The sequence below is a fragment of the Anomaloglossus baeobatrachus genome, chromosome 10 (assembly GCF_048569485.1).
Source record: "Anomaloglossus baeobatrachus isolate aAnoBae1 chromosome 10, aAnoBae1.hap1, whole genome shotgun sequence".
In the NCBI taxonomy this organism is placed as follows: domain Eukaryota; kingdom Metazoa; phylum Chordata; class Amphibia; order Anura; family Aromobatidae; genus Anomaloglossus; species Anomaloglossus baeobatrachus.
In genome coordinates this window covers 61,525,750-61,549,383 of record NC_134362.1, presented here as the reverse complement: position 1 = coordinate 61,549,383, position 23,634 = coordinate 61,525,750, and the positions used below count along the sequence as shown (strand labels likewise).

Below are 23,634 nucleotides of genomic sequence, written 5' to 3'. Positions count from 1 at the left end.
TCCCTTAAGGGAGCCGAGCGACAAACCCTTTTCCAGTCCAGATTGAAAGAAGGACAGAAAAGTGGGCAAGGCAAAAGGCCAGGGAGAAAAAACCCTGAGCAGAGCACCACGACAGGAAAATTTTCCACGTCCTGTGGTAGATCTTGGCGGACGTTGGTTTCCTAGCCTGTCTCAGTGGCAAAGACGTCTTGAGATAACCCTGAAGACGCTAGGCTCCAGGACTCAATGGCCACACAGTCAGGTTGAGGGCCGCAGAATTCAGATGGAAAAAACGGCCCTCGAGATAGCAAGTCTGTTTGGTCTGGTAGTGTCCACGGTCGGCCGACCGTGAGATGCCCCAGATCCGGGTACCACGACCACCTTGGCCAGTCTGGACGAGGATGGCGCGGCGGCAGTCAGTCCTGATCTTGCGTAACACTCTGGGCAACAGTGCCAGCGGAGGAAACACATAAGGGAGCTGAAACTGCGACCAATCCTTAACTAAGGCGTCTGCCGCCAGAGCTCTGGGATCTTGAGACCGTGCCATGAACATTGGTACCTTGTTGTTGTGCCGGGACGCCATGAGGTCGACGTCCGGCACCCCCCAGCAGCAACAGATCTCCTGAAACACGTCCGGGTGAAGGGACCATTACCCTGCGTCCATGCCCTGGCAACTGAAATAATCTGCTTCCCAGTTTTCCACGCCTGGGATGTGAACTGCGGATATGGTGGATGCCGTGGCTTCCACCCACATCAAAATCCGCCGGACTTCCTGGAAGGCTTGCCGGCTGCGTGTGTCGCCTTGGTGGTTGAAGTATGCCACCGCTGTGGAATTGTCCGACTGAATTCGGATCTGCTTGCCCTCCAGCCACTGCTGGAACGCTTTCTGGGCAAGATACACTGCCCGTATGTCCAGAACGTTGATCTGAAGCGAGGACTCTTGCTGGGTCCACGTACCCTGAGCCCTGTGGTGGAGAAAAAACGCTCCCCACCCTGACAGACTCGCGTCTGTCGTGACTACTTCCCAGGATGGGGGTAGGAAGGATATCCCCTTCGATAATGAAGTGGGAAGAAGCCACCACCGAAGGGAAGCTTTGGTCGCCTGAGAGAGGGAGACGGTCCTGTCGAGGGACGTCGGCTTCCTGTCCCATTTGCGTAGGATGTCCCATTGAAGGGGACGCAGGTGAAACTGCGCGAAAGGGACTGCCTCCATTGCTGCCACCATCTTCCCCAGGAAGTGCATGAGGCGCCTCAAGGGGTGTGACTGGCCTTGAAGGAGAGATTGTACCCCTTTCTGTAGTGCCTACTGCTTGAACAGCGGAAGCTTCACTATCGCTGAGAGGGTATGAAACTCCATGCCAAGATATGTCAGCGATTGGGCCGGTGTCAGATTTGACTTTGTAAAATTGATGATCCACCCGACACCCTGGAGAGTCTCCAGGGTAGCGTCGAGGCTGTGTTGGCATGCCTCTTGAGAGGGTGCCTTGATCAGTATCCAAGTACGGGATCACCGAGTGACCCTGAGAGTGGAGGACCGCTACTACAGTAGCCATAACCTTGGTAAAAACCCGTGGAGCTGTTGCCAGGCCGAACGGCCGTGCCACGAATTGCAGGTGTTCATTTCCTATGGCGAAGCGCAAGAAGCGCTGGTGCTCTGGAGCAATCGGTACGTGGAGATAAGCATCTTTGATATCGATCGACGCAAGGAAATCTCCTTGGGACATTGAGGCGATGACGGAGCGGGGGGGTTCCATCCTGAACCGTCTGGTTTTTACATGTTTGTTGAGCAGTTTCAGGTCCAGGACCGGGCGGAAAGACCCGTCCTCCTTTGGGACCACAAACAAGTTGGAGTAAAAACCGTGGCTCAGTTGCTGAAGAGGAACCGGGATCACCACTCCTTCTGCCTTCAGAGTGCGCAGCGCCTGCCGAAGAGCCTCGGCTCGCTAGTGAGGCGGGGATGACCTGAAGAATCAAGTCGGGGGACGAGAGGTGAACTCTATCTTGTAACCGTGAGACAGAATGTCTCTCACCCAGCGGTCTTTTATTTGTGGCAGCCAGGTGTCGCAAAAGCGGGAAAGCCTGCCACCGACCGAGGATGCTACTAGAGGAGGTCGAAAGTCATGAGGAAGCCGCTTTGTTAGCGGCGCCTCCGGTGGCCTTTTAAGGACGTGACTTAGACCGCCATGCATCAGAGTTCCTTTGTACTTTCTGAGACCTTTTGGACGAGGAGAATTGGGACCTGCCCGCGCCCTGAAAGGGCCGAAACCTCGACTGCCCTCTCCTCCGTTGGGGTATGTCCTGTTTGGACTGGGGTAAGGATGTATCCTTTCCCTTGGATTGTTTGATGATTTCATCCAGACGCTCGCCAAACAGCCTGTCGCCAGAAATTGGCAAACTGGTTAAGCGCTTTTTTGGAAGCAGAATCTGCCTTCCATTCCCGTAGCCACAAGGCCCTGCGGAGTACCACCGAATTGGCGGCCGCGACTGCCGTACGGCTCGCAGAGTCCAGGACAGCAATAATAGCGTGAGACGCAATTGCCGAGGTCTGGGTGGTAATGGATGCCACTTGTGGCGCGGCCGTGCATGTGGCTGCTTCAATTTGTGCTTGACCTGCTGAGATAGCTTGTAGCGCCCATACAGCTGCGAATGCTGGGGCAAAAGAAGCTCCGATAGCTTCATAGATGGATTTCAACCAGAGCTCCATCTGCCTGTCAGTGGCATCCTTGAGCGAGGCCCCCTCGTCCACTGCAAGTATGGATCTAGCCGCCAGTCTGGAGATTGGAGGATCCACTTTGGGACACTGAGTCCAACCTTTAACCACGTCAGGGGGAAAAGGATAACGTGTATCCTTAAGGCGCTTAGAAAAAACGCTTATCTGGACAAGCATGATGATTCTGGAGTGCCTCTCTGAAATCAGAGTGGTCTAGAAACATACTCGGTGTAAGAGAAGCTGACTCCTCCGCCGGAGGAGCTGAGGGAGAAATATCCAGCATTTGATCGATGGACGCAATAAGAACGTTCAGTATGGCGTCCCCGTCTGGAGTATTAAGATTGAGAGCGGCCTCAGGATCAGAATCCTGATCAGCTGTCTCCGCATTATCAACCAGAGATTCCCCCCGCTGAGACCCTGAACAATATGATGTCGATGGAAATTCTAAGCGAGCCCGCTTAGTCGGTCTGGGGCTGGGGTCTAAGTCAGAACCCTCAGCCTGGGATGCATGAGATACCCCGGGAGGACATTGTTGGTCCAACTGAGGGGGTCAGGGAACAATGATTCAACAGAGTCCCTTTGCTGAGATACCGGCCTGGACTGCAAGCCTTCTAGTATCTTAGCCATAGTCTCAGAGAGTTTTGCAAACTCCGTCCCCGTCACTAGGACAGTGTCAACAGGTGGCTCCCCCTGGGCCCCTCTTAGCAGAGGCCCTGGCTGAAGAAGTGACACAGGGGCCGAAACATTGCACACAATGAGGGTCAATGGAACCTGCCGGCAGCTGGGTCGTACAAGCGACGCAGGCAGCATAATAAGCCTGTGTTTTTGGCACCCCTGCCTTTTGTGGGCGCCATGCTATTGTTTTCCCTGAGTAACACACTAGGGTATATAGCCAGAATGAACTGTGCTCATACAGTGTAAAATATATACTAAAAACAGATAATGTATCAGTACACTACAGCACCATGAGGCTAGCACCACAGGTGCTGCTTACCAGCCGCCTAAAGCGGTTATGAGGCCACCAGAGACCGTGTCTGGGTCTCTCAGGGTTTGTCCCTCTCTGCAGCGTCGTAGGAGCTGACAGGAAATGGCTGCGGCGTCCTGACGAGAGGAGGGAGCCGTGGGCGTAGCCGAGGTGCTCACACTGTGCACAGTGAGGGGGGTGGAGTATGGAAATCATACTCCAGCCCTCAGTGCTGCTCTTCCGTGCAGCGTCCCGCCCTTCCCCTGCCTGTCAGGGCTGAGGGCGGGAGAAAAGGAAACTAGGCCACAAGCCAAGCCGGGGACTCGAGTATAAGCGTGGCCGCCGTAAAAGCGCGGCCAACGCCGAAGTCCCCGGCGAACTACAAGTCCCAGCCGCGCCGCAGTTTCCCATGGCAGCGGCGGTTAGCGCGGTAGCCCCTACATATAAACACACTCAGCGACGCTGAGTGTGTAATGGCACAGTTTAACCCGGTCCCCCGGTGCACTAGCACACCCAGCAAAGCTGAGGTGTTGCCGTGCGCGGTCCCCACAGGGATACAGAGTACCTTCACGTAGCAGGGCCATGTCCCTGAACGGTACCCGGCTCCTATCCATCAGGCTCCACAGGAGTTGTGGATGAAGCACGGTCTCAGTGCCTGGAAACCGATAGGATCCCACTTCACCCAGAGCCCTGAGGGGGATGGGGAAGGAAAGCAGCATGTGGGCTCCAGCCTCCGTACCCGCAATGGATACCTCAACCTTAACAACACCGCCGACAAGAGTGGGGTGAGAAGGGAGCATGCTGGGGGGCCCTATATGGGCCCACTTTTCTTCCAACCGACACAGTCAGCAGCTGCTGCTGACTAATCTGTGGAGCTGTGCTGTGCGTGTCTGACCTCCTTCGCACAAAGCAAAAAACTGAGGAGCCCGTGGGAGCACGGGGGGTGTATAGGCAGAAGGGGAGGGGCTTAACACTTTTGAGTGTAATACTTTGTGCGGCCTCCGGAGGCATAGCCTATACACCCCAATTGTCTGGGTCTCCCAATAGAGCGACAAAGAAAAAGTCATTTAATTCTGAGATAGTAGATAGACAGAAGAATAGATAGAGGGATAGATAGACAGAGGGATAGATAGACAGACAGAGGGATAGATAGATAGATGACAGATCGCTGCATTTCCCACGGTCGGCAGTGAGTTCACATTACCGGCCGTGGGAAATGACCGGTAATTACCTCTGCTGTCTGCTGCTTTCATTCAGGGCTGTGTGTCAGTCGCGGCTGGATGGAAGCAGCGCAGGACCTGTGGATTACGCCGGAGCTTTGTTTGGGGGGGGGGGGGGGGGGTTAATAAAATGGTGAACGAGGCTGGTTTGTTTTATTTAAAAACAAAGGATTTTTCTGTGTGTGTGTGTTTTATTCACTTTACTTACGGGTTGATCATGTCAGCTGTCTCAGACGCTGCCATGATCAAGCCTGGAGTTAATGGCGGTGGTCCCCCACCACCATTAACCCCTTGTATTACCTTGCTACCACTGCTACACGGTGGCAAGAAGAGCCGAGGACACGCCGGTATTGCCGCATAATGCATGCGACAGTGCCGGGGCAGCTGCGGCTGATATTCTCGACTGCCGGAGGGGGAGTGAGGCAGGGGACATTATCCCTGCCCCTCTCCCTCCCCAGCCTGAGAATACCGGGCCGCCGCTGTGTGCTTACCTCGGCTGCAAGGTGAATATGCAGCGGAGCCCACGTTCTTTGTTTTCTATATTTCCGTTTTCTTTCTATGTGTGTTCTATGTGTCTGTGTCTATGTGTTCTATGTCTGTGATGTGTCTGTGTGTGTGATCTGTGTGTGTGTTTACTCTCTGCACGGCTTCCTCTTCCTGTAATGACATCACTTCCCTGCAAAACCGCAGACAAGCGATGCACATTACCGGAGGTAAACCGCGAAATACCGCAGGGAATAACGCAGGAAAACGCAGTGAACCGCACAGAATTTGCTGCCTGCGTTTTTCCCTGCGGGATTTCATGATTAACATTGGAGGCAATGGAGTGAAATCCCGCAGCGATGTGCGGAAAAGAAGTGACATGCACTTGTTTTTGCTGCGGGATTCCCACAGCAAAACATGCAGCTGTCAAATTCCGCCCAGTGCGCACAGGATTTTTTTTTCTCCATAGGATTTGCTGGTGATTCACTGCAGAGATGTTATGAACATTTTCTGCAGCGAAACATGCAGCAAATCCGCGGAAAATCCGCGGCAAAATCCGGTAAGTGCGCACATAGCCTAAGGGGTGAAAAAAATTTCCAAAGTTGGTTATTAAAAAAAACAAAGCAAAAACCCACTACATTTAAAATAATTGGGATTTTGTTGCCATTTTCCAAAACTTGTTTATTTTTCTTTCTTTTTTTTTTACACTATTTTTAGTTTCCTGCAGGGGATTTGAACCTGAGAGAGTCTGATCGATAACCACAGTAGTGTAGTATATAATACAAACCGCGGTCTGCTATGACGCTCAGCCTCAGTGGCCTTCAGTAGTTTCCTTACGATCACAATACAGGGAGCTGATTAAGTCGGTGCACGCGGGCACTGGCAAACAATCGTCGAGTAACCCTCGACTCTGCTCTCTCCTTCAAGCCACACATCTAAGCCCTCTTTACCTCATGCAGACTACAACAACTCAAAAATATCTCCCGGATCCGTGCTTTCCTTAACCAAAAATCAGCAAAAAGATTAGTGCATGCCCTCATCATCTCCAGCCTAGACTACTGCAACCTCCTGCTCTCTGGCCTCCCTTCCAACAGTCTTGCACCCCTCCAATCTGTCCTAAACTCTGCTGCCCGCTTAATCCACCTCTCCCCTCGCTATTGCCCAGCCTCGCCACCCTACCAATCCCTTCACTGGCTTCCCATCGCCCAACGACTCCAGTTCAAAACATTAACCATGACTTACAAAGCCATCCACAACCTGTCTCCTCCTTACATCTGTGACCTAGTCTCCCGGTACCTACCTGCACGTAACCTCAGATCCTCACAAGATCTCCTTCCCTACTCCTCTCTTATCTCCTCTTCCCACAATCGCGTACAAGATTTCTCCCGTGCCTCCCCATACACTGGAACGTTCTACATCTGCATATCAGACTCTCCCCTACCATGGAAAGCTTCAAGAGGAACCTCAAGACCCATCTCTTCCAACAAGCCTACAACCTACAATAGCCCTCAGTCCAGTACACCACTGCGCAACCAGCTCTGTCCTCACCTATTGTACCATCACCCATTCCCTGTAGACTGTGAGCCCTCGCGGGCAGGGTCCTCTCTCCTCCTATACCAGTCTGTTTTGTACTGTTAATGATTGTTGTACGTATACCCTCTTTCACTTGTAAAGCGCCATGGAATAAATGTCACTATAATAATAAATAATAATTTAAATGCAGCTGGGAGAGATCGATAGCAGCATCTGAATGGTTAACAGCAGCGGGCGACACTCCGCTCCATTGACAGCTGTAAAGGCACACATGCCGGCTATTTAAATTTACCCAACACCTGGTGCGTGTTGAGCAATTCCTGAGCCTACTTTGTGATGGATATGGGGCGTTAAGGGGTTAATCACGCTATATACACCAAGTGTCCCCTTTCCCCAAGTTTAAGTGATCATGACATGGACTGGCTCGCTCTCGTGTCCTGAAATAAACCATCCTGTAAAGTTAAAACCACAAGTACTGTTCATTTCCACAGAAAGATGACGACATTTCTGTCCATTTTCTCTAAATGCTGAATGCCCAGGGGGGCAACTGGTAACAGGACGTTTCTCGGGACAGCAAAACAAGACATTTCCCCTTGTGTAACTTTAGTTTTAAAACATCAATCTAATCATGGTGGGACAGCCAGTGACGACAGCAGCATTACAGCACCATCGTTACCTTATTATGATCCATACCAGGGAGCGAACAGCACAATACACCAGGCTTCATGTTGCTGAAGGTTCACCGCTCCGCTTGTTCTGGTTACATGTATTCATCATTGGCAATTTGTATTTATTTTTAATTCTAGACTATAATGAGTTTTAGTCTAAAATGCTGAAAGTCTTTCATGTGTATGGAGTCTGGTCAGATATTCTGACCTTTTGGAGCAAAACAAAGAAAAACGCAGAAAATAAATACCTCAATGATTGGGGGGAGAAATAAATAAATCTACACCAAGTAAAAACCAGGGCCCTACAGTAGAGCCATTGACTAGAGCATAAACAATGGGAACATTACTGCAGGGCACATTACTAAATAATCGGCACATAATGGCGGTAAAAAAAAATAAGTTTTAATTTCACTTCATTAGTTTGAATGAGGAAAGCGCTGTTTTTTTTTGTCTCCATATTTCACTGAATGAAAGCTTGAAGGGGATAAGATTGAGATCACTTAGTGTCTGAGCACCGCTCCATTAATTGTCTAAGGGACTGCCGAGTGCAATGCTCGGTGGCCATTTCCAATAGTCCCAAAGACAATGAATGTCGGCTGTAGAGCCCAGTTGCTCAGGGTCCTTGAGCCCCAATCTCAGGATTCCTAGGGGTCACAGCAGTCAGACCTACAGCAAGTTATACCTTATCTTATGGTTCCTATAAAATTGCCTAAAATGTAAAATAACCTGTGTGGGACAAGGGAACTAAACCACAAACGCCTGATTAAAATTTCCATCAGAAAGCGATAAGAAGAAGAATACAAGCCAGTGTTCAGGTCTTCACATACTCCAATAGAAGACATAATATAAGACAAGAATGTGTCCAGAGAAGCTTATATAATGAGAGAGTGGAGCAAAACTCATTTCACGAAAAAGCTTCTCCAAGTTAATCTGGTCCACAAGCGAAACCCAGCAGGTACAGAGGAACCTCCAGGTATTAGGATGGACCGCTCACCAGCAGCAAACACCACCGTCTGGTGCCAGATGTCAGGTGAAAGCTCCCAAATCTGCCACCTCTCCCTGGTCTCATCTCAGAGACATTATACCTCTATAAAATCACACCCTCTGTATAATAGGCTGGAGAGCAGGTCGATACAGAACTCCATTCAATAGACGTAGTCTTACCCTGAGCGATCACATCATCGATTTTCTTGCCCTTAAGTTCACTGACGACCTATCAAGAAAAAAAAAAAGTAAATAAAAAAAAAAACCCATAAAATTCTGATTCTATCCAATAAACTGGCTGACATACTACAGCCAAAGCAGTGCAGCTCTACATGGTGGTACTGGTAGCACTGATTGGGCGCCTAGCAGCCAATATAATGTATTTTCCGGCATATAAGACGACTTTTTAACCCCTGAAAACCTTCTCAAAAGTCAGGGGTTGTCTTGTACGCGGGGTGTCGTCTTATACGGCGGTGCATGTGTAACGTGGTGTGGGGTGGTAGTCGTGGGCGAGGTATTTGTCTGCCGCACCCCGGCACGCTACATGAAAATGGAAGTCCTGGCTGGGTGTGTGGGTTTTGCATTCTGGAGGCGATACGCCTTTGCAGGCCGCATGTTGCTGATGGTTTGGGCCGGCCAGGACCAGATGGTACACAGCTCATTGAGGGGGACCACAAGTTCAGAAAAAATGTCATTTTACTGAACATAAACTTGTCAACACCAATGTACATTAGATAGTGGACATAAATCTTCTTACATGTGTCAGTGTCACAGAGGAGCATACAACCTTCAGTTCAGTTGTTCCAACCTCCATAAGTCCTTTTCTTCCCTTCACTACCCAGCCTAGTATCACATCACAGTCCTTGGAAGACTTTCTCCTCCTCAAGCAGTTCCACGTCTTTTCCCTCTTAGAGAGATTTTGACAATATGGCTGGACCGAGCTATAAGCTACTCAAGACGCCTCAGGGACACCTGCTTAAGACACTCACGTCGTTCCTTGTCCCGCTCTGTCTTGCACCAGACTTGTCATTCTCTGTCAGTCGTTCCTTCTTTTCCTCGGTCACACTATTCTATGTAACGGTCTCCCTCTTTTCTTGTCACCCATATCATGCGGCTCTGCTTCTCCTCAGACCTGACGTCTGTTCCTGTCACAGGCTGGGCCCTAACTGACGTTTCCACAGCAACCGTTTCTCTCCCTCAGCAGTAGCTCTTTCCCTATTGGCTAATCCTAGAATCCCAGCTGTCACCTGTCTGTCACCGGGCAGATTTCACTTTTCACCTGCACCTATAACACTAATAATACCTTATTAAGCATTATTCATTATATACTACATAGCATTACACCTTATACAAATACACATAATGTACATTACATCTTCAATACTGCTACACCGCTACATAGTAACATTCTGTACTCTGCTACATCTTATACATTACAATATGCATAAAACTAATACATCCTTATAAAATACTATAAAGATTAATAAACACCTTTTACAACCATGTTGTGTCTTCTGGGGGGTTTCTTCTCACGGGGGCTCGACCACCCCCTTACACATGGTGCTGCTGTCTGGCGTCATGGCTTTATTGCAGTTGAATGCTTTATGGTGGCGGCGCCGCAAAGCATTCAACCGCAGTAAAGCCATGATGGCAGCCTGCAGCAGCGGCTCCGTGCAGCAGACAAGATCACTGAGAGGTCTGTGTGCCTGCGGTCTGCAAGAAGCAACAGAGGACACCGCGGGAACGGAGGACAGGTGAGAATAATTTTTATTGTGTGTAAACAAAGGCATAATAGGAGACAAGAAGGGGACCGGTAGGAGGGCATTACTAAACAATGGCCACATCACCGCGGGGGACATTACTAAACAATGGCCACATCACCGCGGGGGACATTACTAAACAATGGCCACATCACCGCGGGGGACATTACTAAACAATGGCCACATCACCGCGGGGGACATTACTAAACAATGGCCACATCACCGCGGGGGACATTACTAAACAATGGCCACATCACCGCGGGGGACATTACTAAACAATGGCCACATCACCGCGGGGGACATTACTAAACAATGGCCACATCACCGCGGGGGACATTACTAAACAATGGCCACATCACCGCGGGGGACATTACTAAACAATGGCCACATCACCGCGGGGGACATTACTAAACAATGGCCACATCACCGCGGGGGACATTACTAAACAATGGCCACATCACCGCGGGGGACATTACTAAACAATGGCCACATCACCGCGGGGGACATTACTAAACAATGGCCACATCACCGCGGGGGACATTACTAAACAATGGCCACATCACCGCGGGGGACATTACTAAACAATGGCCACATCACCGCGGGGGACATTACTAAACAATGGCCACATCACCGCGGGGGACATTACTAAACAATGGCCACATCACCGCGGGGGACATTACTAAACAATGGCCACATCACCGCGGGGGACATTACTAAACAATGGCCACATCACCGCGGGGGACATTACTAAACAATGGCCACATCACCGCGGGGGACATTACTAAACAATGGCCACATCACCGCGGGGGACATTACTAAACAATGGCCACATCACCGCGGGGGACATTACTAAACAATGGCCACATCACCGCGGGGGACATTACTAAACAATGGCCACATCACCGCGGGGGACATTACTAAACAATGGCCACATCACCGCGGGGGACATTACTAAACAATGGCCACATCACCGCGGGGGACATTACTAAACAATGGCCACATCACCGCGGGGGACATTACTAAACAATGGCCACATCACCGCGGGGGACATTACTAAACAATGGCCACATCACCGCGGGGGACATTACTAAACAATGGCCACATCACCGCGGGGGACATTACTAAACAATGGCCACATCACCGCGGGGGACATTACTAAACAATGGCCACATCACCGCGGGGGACATTACTAAACAATGGCCACATCACCGCAGGGGACATTACTAAACAATGGCCACATCACCGCAGGGGACATTACTAAACAATGGCCACATCACCGCAGGGGACATTACTAAACAATGGCCACATCACCGCAGGGGACATTACTAAACAATGGCCACATCACCGCAGGGGACATTACTAAACAATGGCCACATCACCGCAGGGGACATTACTAAACAATGGCCACATCACCGCAGGGGACATTACTAAACAATGGCCACATCACCGCAGGGGACATTACTAAACAATGGCCACATCACCGCAGGGGACATTACTAAACAATGGCCACATCACCGCAGGGGACATTACTAAACAATGGCCACATCACCGCAGGGGACATTACTAAACAATGGCCACATCACCGCAGGGGACATTACTAAACAATGGCCACATCACCGCAGGGGACATTACTAAACAATGGGCACATTACTCTGGTCGGCTTATACTCTAGTATATACGGTATATCCCAAACTTATTTTAATTGGAAAAGTTGAAACCGGCCTTAGGCAAACTGACCCCAAACTGGAGAGCTGCTTGTTAAACTTTGCAATGTACAAAGAATTTACAAAAATGTTTGCAGTTACTGTGGTGAGGCAATGAGCGATATATCTGTATAGTACACAGTATGCACATCTGGTGGTGACACTGAATGTGGGGTGTTATAGGTTTCTTATAGGGATTCCCTTTAATTGGCTTCTACATGGCAGATTTTGCTTTGTGCAGAATGGTCTTTGATACCTTTTCTGCCCGCTCCTTGTCCAATTCAATCCCCACACTTTCCAGGATCTTCTTCAGGTCACCAATGGAAGGGTTGTCATTACCGCCGAGCAAGGCCAAGAGGTAGGAAGCTACGTAACGCATTCTGTAAAGAAAAGGAAGATAATGAAATCAGAAGTTACAGCTCAGCCCTATACTACATCCAAATGTTTATTAAAGATTGTCCACAGGATAGCTCACAAATAGGAGACGGGCCGGCACTATCATAATCGCCAAGGGGCCGCAGCTCTCCGGCACGTGGTAGACCATGCCCAGCTCCATACATGTAGTGGTTGTGCCCTATGCTCCTGCCATGATTGCCTGCCCAGAACTGATCGCATCTGTGATATACCTGCATGCAGTAGACACCTGGTGAACGATACATAAAGTGATTTTTGGGAGCATGAAAACGGCATTTTGGGCATTTTCCAATTTTGACAGCCGCTGCATTGTCCATCAGAGCCCAAGTTCACGGAAACTACAGTAATCGTTTAGTTGACTAAGCTGTAATAATAAGAACTGCCTGTAGAAAATGCTGTGCAAAAGTAACAATGCAGGAGAGTAGCGCGTGCGGCAGGCCCTTCTATCAGATCGGTGGGGTGCCGGGAGTCAGAACCCCATCTGATGATATCCTGATTACTTGCCCCTTTAAAGACGTCCAGTTCCACACAAGGTGATGGCCGAAGAGCTGTTTAATGATGAAAAACTGCAATTCCACCATTGTCTATCACTTTTTATTGTGTGCGTTGAAACCAATCGTCAATGGCACGGTCGCTCAGTGGTTAGCATTGCAGTCTTGCAGTGCTGGGGTCCTGGGTTCAAATCCCACCAAGGACACCATCTGCAAGGAATTTGTATGTGCTCCCCGTGTTTGCGTGGGTTTCCTCTGGGTTTGTCCGGTTTCCTCCCACACTCCAAAGACATACAGATAGGGACTTTAGATTGTGAGCCCCAATGGGGACAGTGTCCCTGATGTATGTAAAGCGCTGCGGAATATGTTAGTGCTATATAAACATTTATATTTAAGTTATTTATTTAGTCAGATCAGCATGGCGAAGCAAAACTTAGAGTTTTCCCCCCATTTTATTCAATTTTGGAAAATAATTCAGAATTGTGTAGCTACGTATATCTCGATCTGTTTCCTCAGCGGTCAGGTTTTTTTTCTTCCTGTAGATGGAGCTGAGGCTTTGCTGACGTTTTTGTTGGTGCAGTGTTGATTATTTTTGTATTGCATTTATTTGTTGATCTCCAGTAACTGAAAAATGGCAATTTTGGTCTTTTGGATTAGTTTTACAGCCTTTTTAACTTAGGAGGTTAATCATATTATATTTTAATGGATTGGACTATTATGGGCAGGACCGTATCGAATACACATTTTTTTAGGCAGTGGGAGGAGGGGCTATTTTATTTTTTTGTAAATATTTTTTTATTTTAGGTGTGTTAGTAGTTATAGGGGACTTGAACTTCTGATCATAGGATTGTTTATACTATATGCTGCAAATGAGTGCACCTTAGCCTGCGGCAGGGTTTCCCAAAACAAAGGGCCAGCGTTGACTGCCATAGCAACCCTTCAGCCCCCTACAATCGGATCACAGGGGGCTGATTGGCACCAGAATGAATGTCCCTACCGGAGAGTGCTAATGGCATTCAAAGAGAACCTGTTAGCAGGATATAGCACTACAAAATAAATACATGGCCATTGGGGACATGGTGGCTCAGTGGTTAGCACTGCAGTTTCCAGTGCTGGGGTCCTGGGTTCAAATCCCACCAAGGAAACATCTGCAAGGAGTTTGTATGTTTTCCCCGTGTTTGTGTGGGTTTCCTCTGGGTTCTCCGGTTTCCTCCCACACTCCATAGACATTGTGAAAGGGAATTTAGATTGCGAGTCCCAATGGGGACAGTGTTGCTAATGTACATACAGTGCTATGGAATTAATGGCGCTATATGAGTATTATTATTATTATAATGGTGCTGTGATGTTACTTAAATCGACCCCTGCAGTGAAGAAATGATCTGTGGTTGGTGCATAATCTTATAAACATTTCATGGTGACATCAATGCATCAAGATGGACCTCAGGCAGAGGGCACAGAATGTCAAAAAGGAGGCACATCAGTCAACATTAGTGACCTGTAGAAGAGAGACGGAGAAGAAGCAGAAGACCTTACCCCTCCCCCACAGAGTCCCACCCCAATGCACGGGTGACATCACAAAAAATGTAGAGGAGCTATTCAACCACAGATTGGATTTCTACACTGCAGGAATCCATTAATCACCATCCCAGCTCCATTGTGGTTGTGTATTTATAGGGCTGCAGATTCCCTGTAAGTGGTTAAAAAGCCGTGACGTGGCTGGCTCTGATCCCGGCTATGAATCGTCTGCAGCGGTCTCATCATACAGGATCTGTGTAGGATTTCTGCTGACCTGTGTCTCACAATTACCCATAATGCAAAGCAGTTAATAAGTAAGTGCCCCCTTGCTCTGTGTGCTCTCCACACTGATGTGCACGTGTAGCAGAGAGGAGTGTGCTGTCCCCTTCTCTTGCTGCTTCACGCACAGTCCGTCAGCACCCCAGCCCCTCACAGCACACGGACCGGACTGTTATGGGGCAGGTGGAGAGGTCAGCACCGAGCACCTCAGGTCGGTCACCCTAATAGACACGGACCGGACTGTTATGGGGCAGGTGGAGAGGTCAGCACCGAGCACCTCAGGTCGGTCACCCTAATAGACACGGACCGGACTGTTATGGGGCAGGTGGAGGGTCAGTAGTGAGCACCTCAGGTCGGTCACCCTAATAGACACGGACCGGACTGTTATGGGGCAGGTGGAGGGTCAGTAGTGAGCACCTCAGGTCGGTCACCCTAATAGACACGGACCGGACTGTTATGGGGCAGGTGGAGGGTCAGTAGTGAGCACCTCAGGTCGGTCACCCTAACACACGGACAGGACTGTTATGGGGCAGGTGGAGGGTCAGTAGTGAGCACCTCCCCCTCCAATACCTGTACCCGCCATTACTGACACCGCCACTCACCTCACGGGTCACTATAAAGCACTCAGCAGCAGACGGACACTTAACGCGTGCTTCCTCTATGGAGGCCGGGAGGGAAAAGGCCGCTCTCAGGGCGGGGCTACGCACAGGAAAATCCGGAACCAATGCATTATGGGACACAGCGCCATCTTGCTATACTCACAGTGCGGCGCAGGCGCAGTACGGTACTACAAGCGGCGCAGGCGCAGTACGGTACTACAAGCGGCGCAGGCGCAGTACGGTATTACAAGCGGCGCAGGCGCAGTACGGTACTACAAGCGACGCAGGCGCAGTACGGTACTACAAGCGGCGCAGGCGCAGTACGGTACTACAAGCGGCGCAGGCGCAGTACGGTACTACAAGCGGCGCAGTACGGTACTACAAGCGGCGCAGGCGCAGTACGGTATTACAAGCGGCGCAGGCGCAGTACGGTACTACAAGCGGCGCAGGCGCAGTACGGTACTACAAGCGGCGCAGGCGCAGTAAGTACGGTACTTCAGGTGTTCCGTGCTCCTCTCTACCAGTGCCTTTGTGCTGCGTCACACCGTGGGCTTTTAGTCACTGGGTGTCATTGCTGTGGTATTATTTTCTTCTCAAGACTGGGCCATAAGTAGCAGAGTATTGGCTGCTTCTCCTTTCACCAGAGGTTCATCTAAATTTGTAAAACCAGAACTTTTTAGGTGTTCAGCTAAGACTTGGAACAGCCGTGCTCTTGTATGAGCATAGTGTGTCTCCCATTGACTTCACCGGTGATACGCTCTCAGCTTTTCTCCCTTTTACATTAAAAAATATCTAAAAAGTAAGAAAAATGCGGTCCTACGGCCTGTGGCCACCAAAAACCATTTTAGCTTCGATAAAGGGGGGGGATAGGGGTTAGAGTACCCCTGTTCTCCTGAAAGGGGACTGTCGACACTGGTGGAGATGTTGTGAATGTCTGAAGTGGAATTTCCCCTTTAACCCCTTCACGACCGGCCGATTTTTCGCTTTCCGGGGGTTTTTTTCGCCATTCTTTTTCTGAGAGACGTAACTTTTTTATTTTTCAGTCAATATGGTCATGTGAGGGCTCATTTTTTGCGGAACGAGCTGTACTTTGAAATGAAACCATCAGTTGTACCATATAGTGTACTAGAAAACGGCAAAACAATTCCAAATGCAGAAAAATTGCAAAAAAAGTGCGATAGCACTGTGGTTTTTGAGATATTTTACTGTGTTCACTATATGGTAAAACTGATGTGTGGGTGTGATGCCTCAGGTCAGTGCGAGTTCGTAGACACCAAACATGTATAGGTTTACTTTTATATAAGGGGTTAAAAAAAATCAGACGTTTGTCCGAAAAAAGTGGCGCACGTTTTACGCCATATTCCGTGACCCATAGCGTTCTCATTTTTCGGGATCTATGGCTCAATGACGGCTTATTTTTTGCGTCTCGAGCTGACGGTTTTAACGGTACCATTTTTGCGCAGATGCTACATTTTGATCGCCTCATTGCATTTTGTGCAAAAGTTGTGGCGACAAAAAAACATCGTTTTGGCGTTTGGAATTTTTTTGCCGCTACGCCGTATACTGATCAGATTAATTGATTTTATATTTTGTTAGATCGGGTGTTTCTGAATGCGGCGATACCAAATGTGTGTATATTTTTTATTTTTTTAACCCTTTAATTTTCAATGGGGCGAATGGGGGGTGATTTGAACTTTTAGGTTTTTTTTGTTTTTTTTTTTAATTTTTTAAAACTTTTTTTTTTTATTTTACTCGTTTCTCTAGGGGGCTATTGCGATCAGTATTCCAATCGCTCTGCAGTATCTGCTGATCACAGCTACAAGGCTGTAAACAGCAGATACGCTCTCTTTCTCTTTTGCTGTGCCCCTGGCACAGCGAAAGTGAAAGCAAGTCAGGTGTAGTACAGGAGTCATCACATGACCCTGTGCTACCATGACAACTATCGGAAGTCACGTGATCGCGTCACGTGACTTCCGGTATCGGGCGGTAAGTAAATGTTTACCGCGATCGCGCTTATAATGGCGCTGTCACATATTGACAGCGCCATATAAGGGGTTAAACGGCACGAGCAGATAACGATTCTGCTAGTGCCTAGCAGGCACACATCTCAGCTGTGAAAATCAGCTGAGATGTGCGCCGATCGCAGCATGATGCTGCCAGCAGACCGCGGGCAGTAACATTATGACCGCAAGGACGTAATTTTACGGCCCGCGGTCGTTACGGGGTTAAGGAGGTCTCAGAGACTTCTAGCTGTGTTCACACTTCAATTTCCATTTTTTGATCTACGTATAACGTTCCAGTTTTGTCTCCTGGTTTCATCCGTTTATAAAAACTGAAATGGGAAGAGAGTCTGATCCTTCATATCAATGGCTCAGTTAGGGTAAACCTGACCCATATTTAGTCAATCTGCCTAATTTCTACACAGCATTAAAGGGAATCTCACCTAATTTGAAAGTAGCATAATGTAGGGGCAGAGATCCTGATTCCAGCGATGTGTCACTTACTGAACTGCTTAGTGTAGATTTGATAAAATCACTGTTTAATCAGCAGTAGATTATCATTACAAGACTACTTAGCGTGCTGTAGATAGTCCAGCATATTCATGAGCTCTGTATAACGGCTAGATCTGCAGCAGAGAAAACCGATTTTATCAAAATGACAGCAAACAGCTCAGTAAGTGACACATCGCTGGAATAAAGGTCTCTGTCTCTACATTATACTGCTCTCGGATGGTAGAGCAAAAACCTGGTGACAGATTCCCTTTAATGTTCCTAGACATATTAGATTCAAGTCAACCGAACCTGGCAAAATGGATCTGATGTTTATAAAATTCTTCTGACAAGTCCCCAATGATAATGTCAGGAGGAATAAATATTGGATACTTTGAATTTAAAGGGAACCTGTCATCAGAAATTTAGCTATAAAGCTAAAAGTTTCCCCCTCTGCAGCTCCTGGGCTGCATTCTAGGAAGCTTCCTATAGTTTTTTTGGCACCTTTTATACCAAAATAAACACTTTGTAAACTGGTACCTTTTCGTATGCAAATTTCTAAAATCGTCCATGGGGGCGGGCTGCCTGGGGTACGTTGCTGTCCTCCTGCAGATTTACGCCGCCCCCGAACGCTGAATTTCAAAAGCTCAGGACGCCGCCCCTGGGTGCCCGTGGTCCCGCGCATGCGCTGTTCCACTGTAGCGGTGCCGTGCACTGCGTGCACGTGTGACCGCTAGTGACGCTTTGCGCGGGCACGAGGTTATGGGTGGCGCTGTGAGTGTCATCAGTAAGTGCCGCCCATAACCTCGTGACCGCACTTTCCCCTATGACTCCAGCGTTATGCGCAAGCGCTCGCTGGCCTGATGCCCGGACGTCCCCTCCTTCCCATCCTGCTCAGCAGCAGGAAATAGATGGGAAGGAGGGGACGTCAGGGAATCAGGCCAGCGAGCGCTTGCGCATAACGCTGGAGTCATAGGGGAAAGTGCGGTCACGAGGTTATGGGCGGCACTTACTGATGACACTCACAGCGCCGCCCATAACCTCGTGCCCGCAGAAAGCGTCACCAGCGGTCACACGTGCACGCAGTGCACGGCACCGCTACAGTGGAACAGCGCATGCGCGGGACCACGGGCACCCAGGGGCGGCGTCCTGAGCTTTTGAAATTCAGCGTTCGGGGGCGGCGTAAATCTGCAGGAGGACAGCAACGGACCCCAGGCAGCCCGCCCCCATGGACGATTTTAGAAATTTGCATATGTAAGACCTGTTAACATTTATATGTATATATATATATAGGTTAAAAGACTGTTTGGTGGACTTCCTTGTGTTATGCTGCCACCTGCTGCTCAAGTGACTAGATTGAGTCTGGAACAGGAGGAGGAGGAGTCTACATGTGGCTGTGTTTTTGGCAGAGAGGAGTTTGCTGGAGTGGGCTGTAAGATAGAAGGCCTGAGTCTGCCCTGTTTTTCCGAGGTCCAAGTACCTCAGAGTGTTGCGTGGTGTCCCCCCCAAGACACAGATCCAAAGAGGCTGGATGTGGAGCGAGGAGCCAGGCAGCACGTGCAAATTACAAAATTACAGATCCAAAGAGGCTGGATGTGGAGCGAGGAGCCAGGCAGCACGTGCAAGTTACAGACCCGGGACAAAGACTGAACTTTAGAGGTGTCTGCCAGCGGAATACGGGCCCCAACGGTGACGAGGTACCCCACGCTGAAATCTGCAGTTAAGTGTGCACACTACTTTTAGTTAGGGACAGATAGGAAAAGACTCTGCCCTGTGTTATACGAGTAAGATAACAAGGACTCTGCGGTTTTTTGTTTAATAAGGATTTCTGTGTTTTGCTTTTGGGAGTACAATCTGAGGCTTCCTATCCTTGACAAGTTATTCAAAGTGGTTGTATGTATATTGCATTATCTCTACTGCTGTGCTCCCTTCCCTCACTTTTCCTCCACCTGTGTTGTGCAATACATTATTAAATTTGCATTGATTAACCCCCGTGGTTCCGTGCAGTCCTTGCGTATCCCGTTACCTGCAGGTTATTACATTTGGCGTAGTCGGCAGGATACGCAGGCTGGTACGGAACAATGGACGGACAGGGGGGTGTCGCTGATGGAGGTGTTCTAATACAACCTGATGGGGGAATACCAGCAAGGCAGCTGTCCCTGGGGGCTATGCTGACCCATATACCAAAATTTACTGGCAACAATGTACCTCTCCATGACTGGGCGCAGAGAGTGAGGGGCATGTTGAGAGTAGCAGGAGTGACTGCAGAAAATCAAGGGGAGATATTGTTGATTGCCCTTGAAGGCCATGCTCAAGAGACTATTTTATTGCGCCCTGAGAGTGAACGAAAGACGTTAGAGCAGGTGGTGAAGATTATTGAGAGAGTGTATGGCGGGAAACCAGAAGCAGGAGATTTACAGACGCAACTGTTCTACAGGCTGCAGGGTGAAGAAGAAGGTCTGCCACAGTATGCAAATGCACTCCAGAGAATAATGAGACAAATGCTTACAGCAGAGCCAGAGCTAGCACAAACCCCCGGTTATGCTGACCGTACCCTGCGAGATCAATTCCTCCGCGGATTACATAACCCCAAGATCAAAGGTGCCCTCCGTGAACGGCTCAGGGTAGAAAAAAAACTAACTTTCCAGGAAATATTGGAAGAAGCAGTCTCCCGCACACAAACTGAAAATTGCGACCCGCAGAACGCCTGGGGTGAAGTTTGTATGCATAAGGTAGTCCCGGGTGAGAAAAACCGAGAACCGAGCCAACTTGAGGCTAAAGTGGATCAGTTACAAGAGACTGTTACTGCTCTACAAGAGTTGCTGAAGAATATGCAAGCCCCGGCGTCAGAAGTAAGAACGACAGCACCGCGGCCAAATACCCGCACGCATACCTATCAAGAAGAGAGGGGACAGATCGAGCAGAGACCGAGACCCGCTGAAGACTACCAGTGTTGGAACTGTGGAAATCGGAACCATTTATTCCGACACTGTCCGGAGAGGAAGACTTCTCAAGAAAGACCGCCGTTAAACTAGTGCCTCCCTCCATGGATGGGCACATGGTGGGGAGACCAACTGAGCTTAGAGAAAACCAACGCCCTGAAGATATAGCAGCCTGCACGCCGACGATCACGGCCAAATTTGAAGGGAAAGAAGTAAAATGCCTGATGGATACTGGGTCCCAAGTGACCACCATGCCAGAACAGTTCTTCTACCAACATTTTGGACAAACTGTATCCATTGACAAAGGGGCACATATCAAACTGAGGGCTGCAAACAATCTTCCCATTCCGGTTGTAGGGGTCGTGTGGATGAACATACGTGCCTGTGGCCAGAACTTAGGCAAAAAAGGGATTGTGTTAACGGAGGGCCGGTACGACAGAGAGGTGCCAGCTATCGTGGGCATGAACGTCCTGAAAGAATTAGACCAGTTGCTCTTCAACAAGGGGGGCTGTGATTACTGGAAGACGACAGTTGCTAACAGGCCTGCCCAAAAGGTCTTCCAACACCTTATCCGTGCCCGAGGACTGTGGAAGAATGGTGGGAGCCGCTACCCGGTGGGGAGGGTTCGAGTCCCAAGACAGACAACAATTACTCTACCTCCAAATCGTGAGACAGTCCTCACCTTGCCAGTCGGGGCCCACCGTACACTCGAGGGGATGGAGGTGTTGGTGGAGCCTTACCGTGGTGAAGAGAACGGAGACGAACCGTTGGTGGCTCGCACTTTAGCAACAGTAAGAAATGGAAGGGTCCCTTTCCGTTGCGTGAACACCGGTGAACAGGCCTACACCTTGACCTCGGGAGTTGTTCTGGCCCATGTCTACCTGGCGCCTGAAGAGGTGGCGGCTGCAGAATCGATTGAATTGCAGCCCATGGCAGGGGAAGCCTGGACTTGGGCTCTTTCTATGGAAAGAAAAGAGAAACCCACTGATCAATGGAACAGTCGCGTCATCTTAGGGCAGATGGGAGTGGACCTGAGCCCCTTCGATTCGGAGCAAGCCCAAGCCATAGAGGACTTTATTTGGGAGAATCAAGCCACGTTCTCCCGTCACGCAGAAGATTTCGGCTGTACTGACAAGATTCAGCACGAAATACCCACAGGAGATGCCCCACCGATCAGGGAAAGGTACAGGCAAATACCCCCAAAGTACTACCAAGAGGTAAAAGAGCTTTTGGCGCAGATGCTGAAGAGCGGGGTGGTAAGAGAAAGTCAGAGTCCATGGGCTGCCCCAATCGTGCTGGTCAAGAAAAAGGATGGGTCTACCCGCTTCTGTGTTGACTACCGCAAGCTTAATGGATGCACGGTTCGTGATTCCTACCCTCTGCCCCGGATAGAGGAGTCCCTGTCGGCGTTGGGAAAGGCACGTTACTTCTCCTCCCTCGATCTGGCCAGCGGATATTGGCAGGTCCCTGTGGCAGAGAAAGACAAGGCCAAGACCGCATTTATTGTACCCATGGGACTCTTCGAGTTCAATCGCATGCCGTTTGGACTAAATAATGCCCCAGGAACTTTTCAGCGCCTCATGGAAAGTTGCCTTGGAGACATGAACTTCGAGGCCACATTGATTTACCTGGACGACATAGTAGTATATTCTGCAACCTTTGAGAAACATCTAGAAAACCTGGGCCAAGTGTTTCAGCGGTTACGGGCCCATGGGCTTAAACTAAAACCAAAAAAATGTCGGATCTTTCAGGAAGAGATTGAATATCTCGGACACAAGGTGTCGGAAGCCGGCGTACAGCCCTCCGATGGGAAAGTGAGAGCAGTGCTAGAATGGCCCACACCCAGCACAGTGCGGGAGGTTCGAGCTTTCCTGGGGCTAGCCGGATATTACCGTCGCTTTATCAAAGATTTCGCGAAGGAGGCAGAACCTTTGCACGAATTGCTCCGAGGCACTGCGAAAGGACCAAAAGCACAGAAAATTTGCTGGGGACCAAGACAAGCAGAAGCCTTACACCGATTGAAAGAGGCCTTGGTTAGCGCCCCTGTGCTTGCCTATGCAGACTATAACCTCCCCTTTCGGTTGTATACAGACGCGAGCCTCTACGGCCTGGGTGCAGTTCTGGCCCAGGTACAGAATGGTACTGAACGGGTGATTGCATATGGAAGTCGGACGTTGCGAGAAGCCGAGCGCAACCCCGAGAATTACAGTTCCTTTCGGTTGGAGTTACTGGCACTAGTATGGGCAATAACCGAAAGGTTCTCGGAATATCTCACGGGAGCTCAAATTGAAGTCTATACGGATAATAATCCCCTGGCTCACATCTCAACCGCCAAACTGGGAGCAATGGAACAGAGGTGGCTGGCACGACTGTCCAGATACAATTATCATGTGCAGTACCGCTCTAAGCATGAAAATCAGAATGCGGATGCCCTTTCTCGTGTTACCACCGAAGCCCCAGTGGGGGAGAGAGATGAACAGTTGGAGGAAGACGAAATTCCGGACTTTAGTAAATTCACCGCTCAAGTGGTAGAGGCTCGTATGCTGGAAATTACGTCGGGCACGACATCACGCCTGCTTGGCCAAACCAGAGAGGAATGGGTGAAAATCCAGTCATCTGACCCAGAACTGCTTCAAGTGAAAGAGTGGGTGATCCAGCAGCGCAAGCCTAGAAAGGAAATACGGGCCACGCTGTCGCACGTGGCCCTCCAGATTCTCAGCCAGTGGGATAAGCTGTCGGTGCAAGAAGGGATGCTGTATCGGAAGGTGCACCTAGCTACAGAGTTGGAAGTACGGTGGCAAGTAGTGATACCCCAGAAGATGGCAGTACCATTGGCCCGAGAGGCGCATGAGAAGGGAGCCCATTTCGGACCGGACAAGACTTACCAGTGGTTGCAAA

At 49.5% G+C, this 23,634-nt stretch overlaps 1 protein-coding gene and 1 non-coding gene across 2 annotated transcripts in view; both read right to left on the bottom strand.

Moving 5' to 3' along the window:
* RPLP2 (ribosomal protein lateral stalk subunit P2) overlaps positions 1 to 15,418 on the bottom strand; it is a 32,472-nt gene extending 17,054 nt beyond the window's left edge. Inside the window, exons 1-3 of the mRNA XM_075326375.1 lie at positions 15,309 to 15,418; positions 12,261 to 12,384; positions 8,722 to 8,770 (exon numbers count right to left, since the gene is read on the bottom strand). Of these exons, the coding sequence (XP_075182490.1) occupies positions 8,722 to 8,770; positions 12,261 to 12,383 (172 nt within the window). The 5' untranslated portion in view covers position 12,384; positions 15,309 to 15,418. The remainder of the gene's footprint in view (positions 1 to 8,721; positions 8,771 to 12,260; positions 12,385 to 15,308) is intronic.
* On the bottom strand, positions 8,414 to 8,546 carry LOC142255519 (small nucleolar RNA SNORA52). The gene has a single exon (XR_012727444.1). It is a non-coding gene; the product is annotated as a small nucleolar RNA SNORA52 (small nucleolar RNA).
* Positions 15,419 to 23,634: the final 8,216 nt, after the last annotated feature.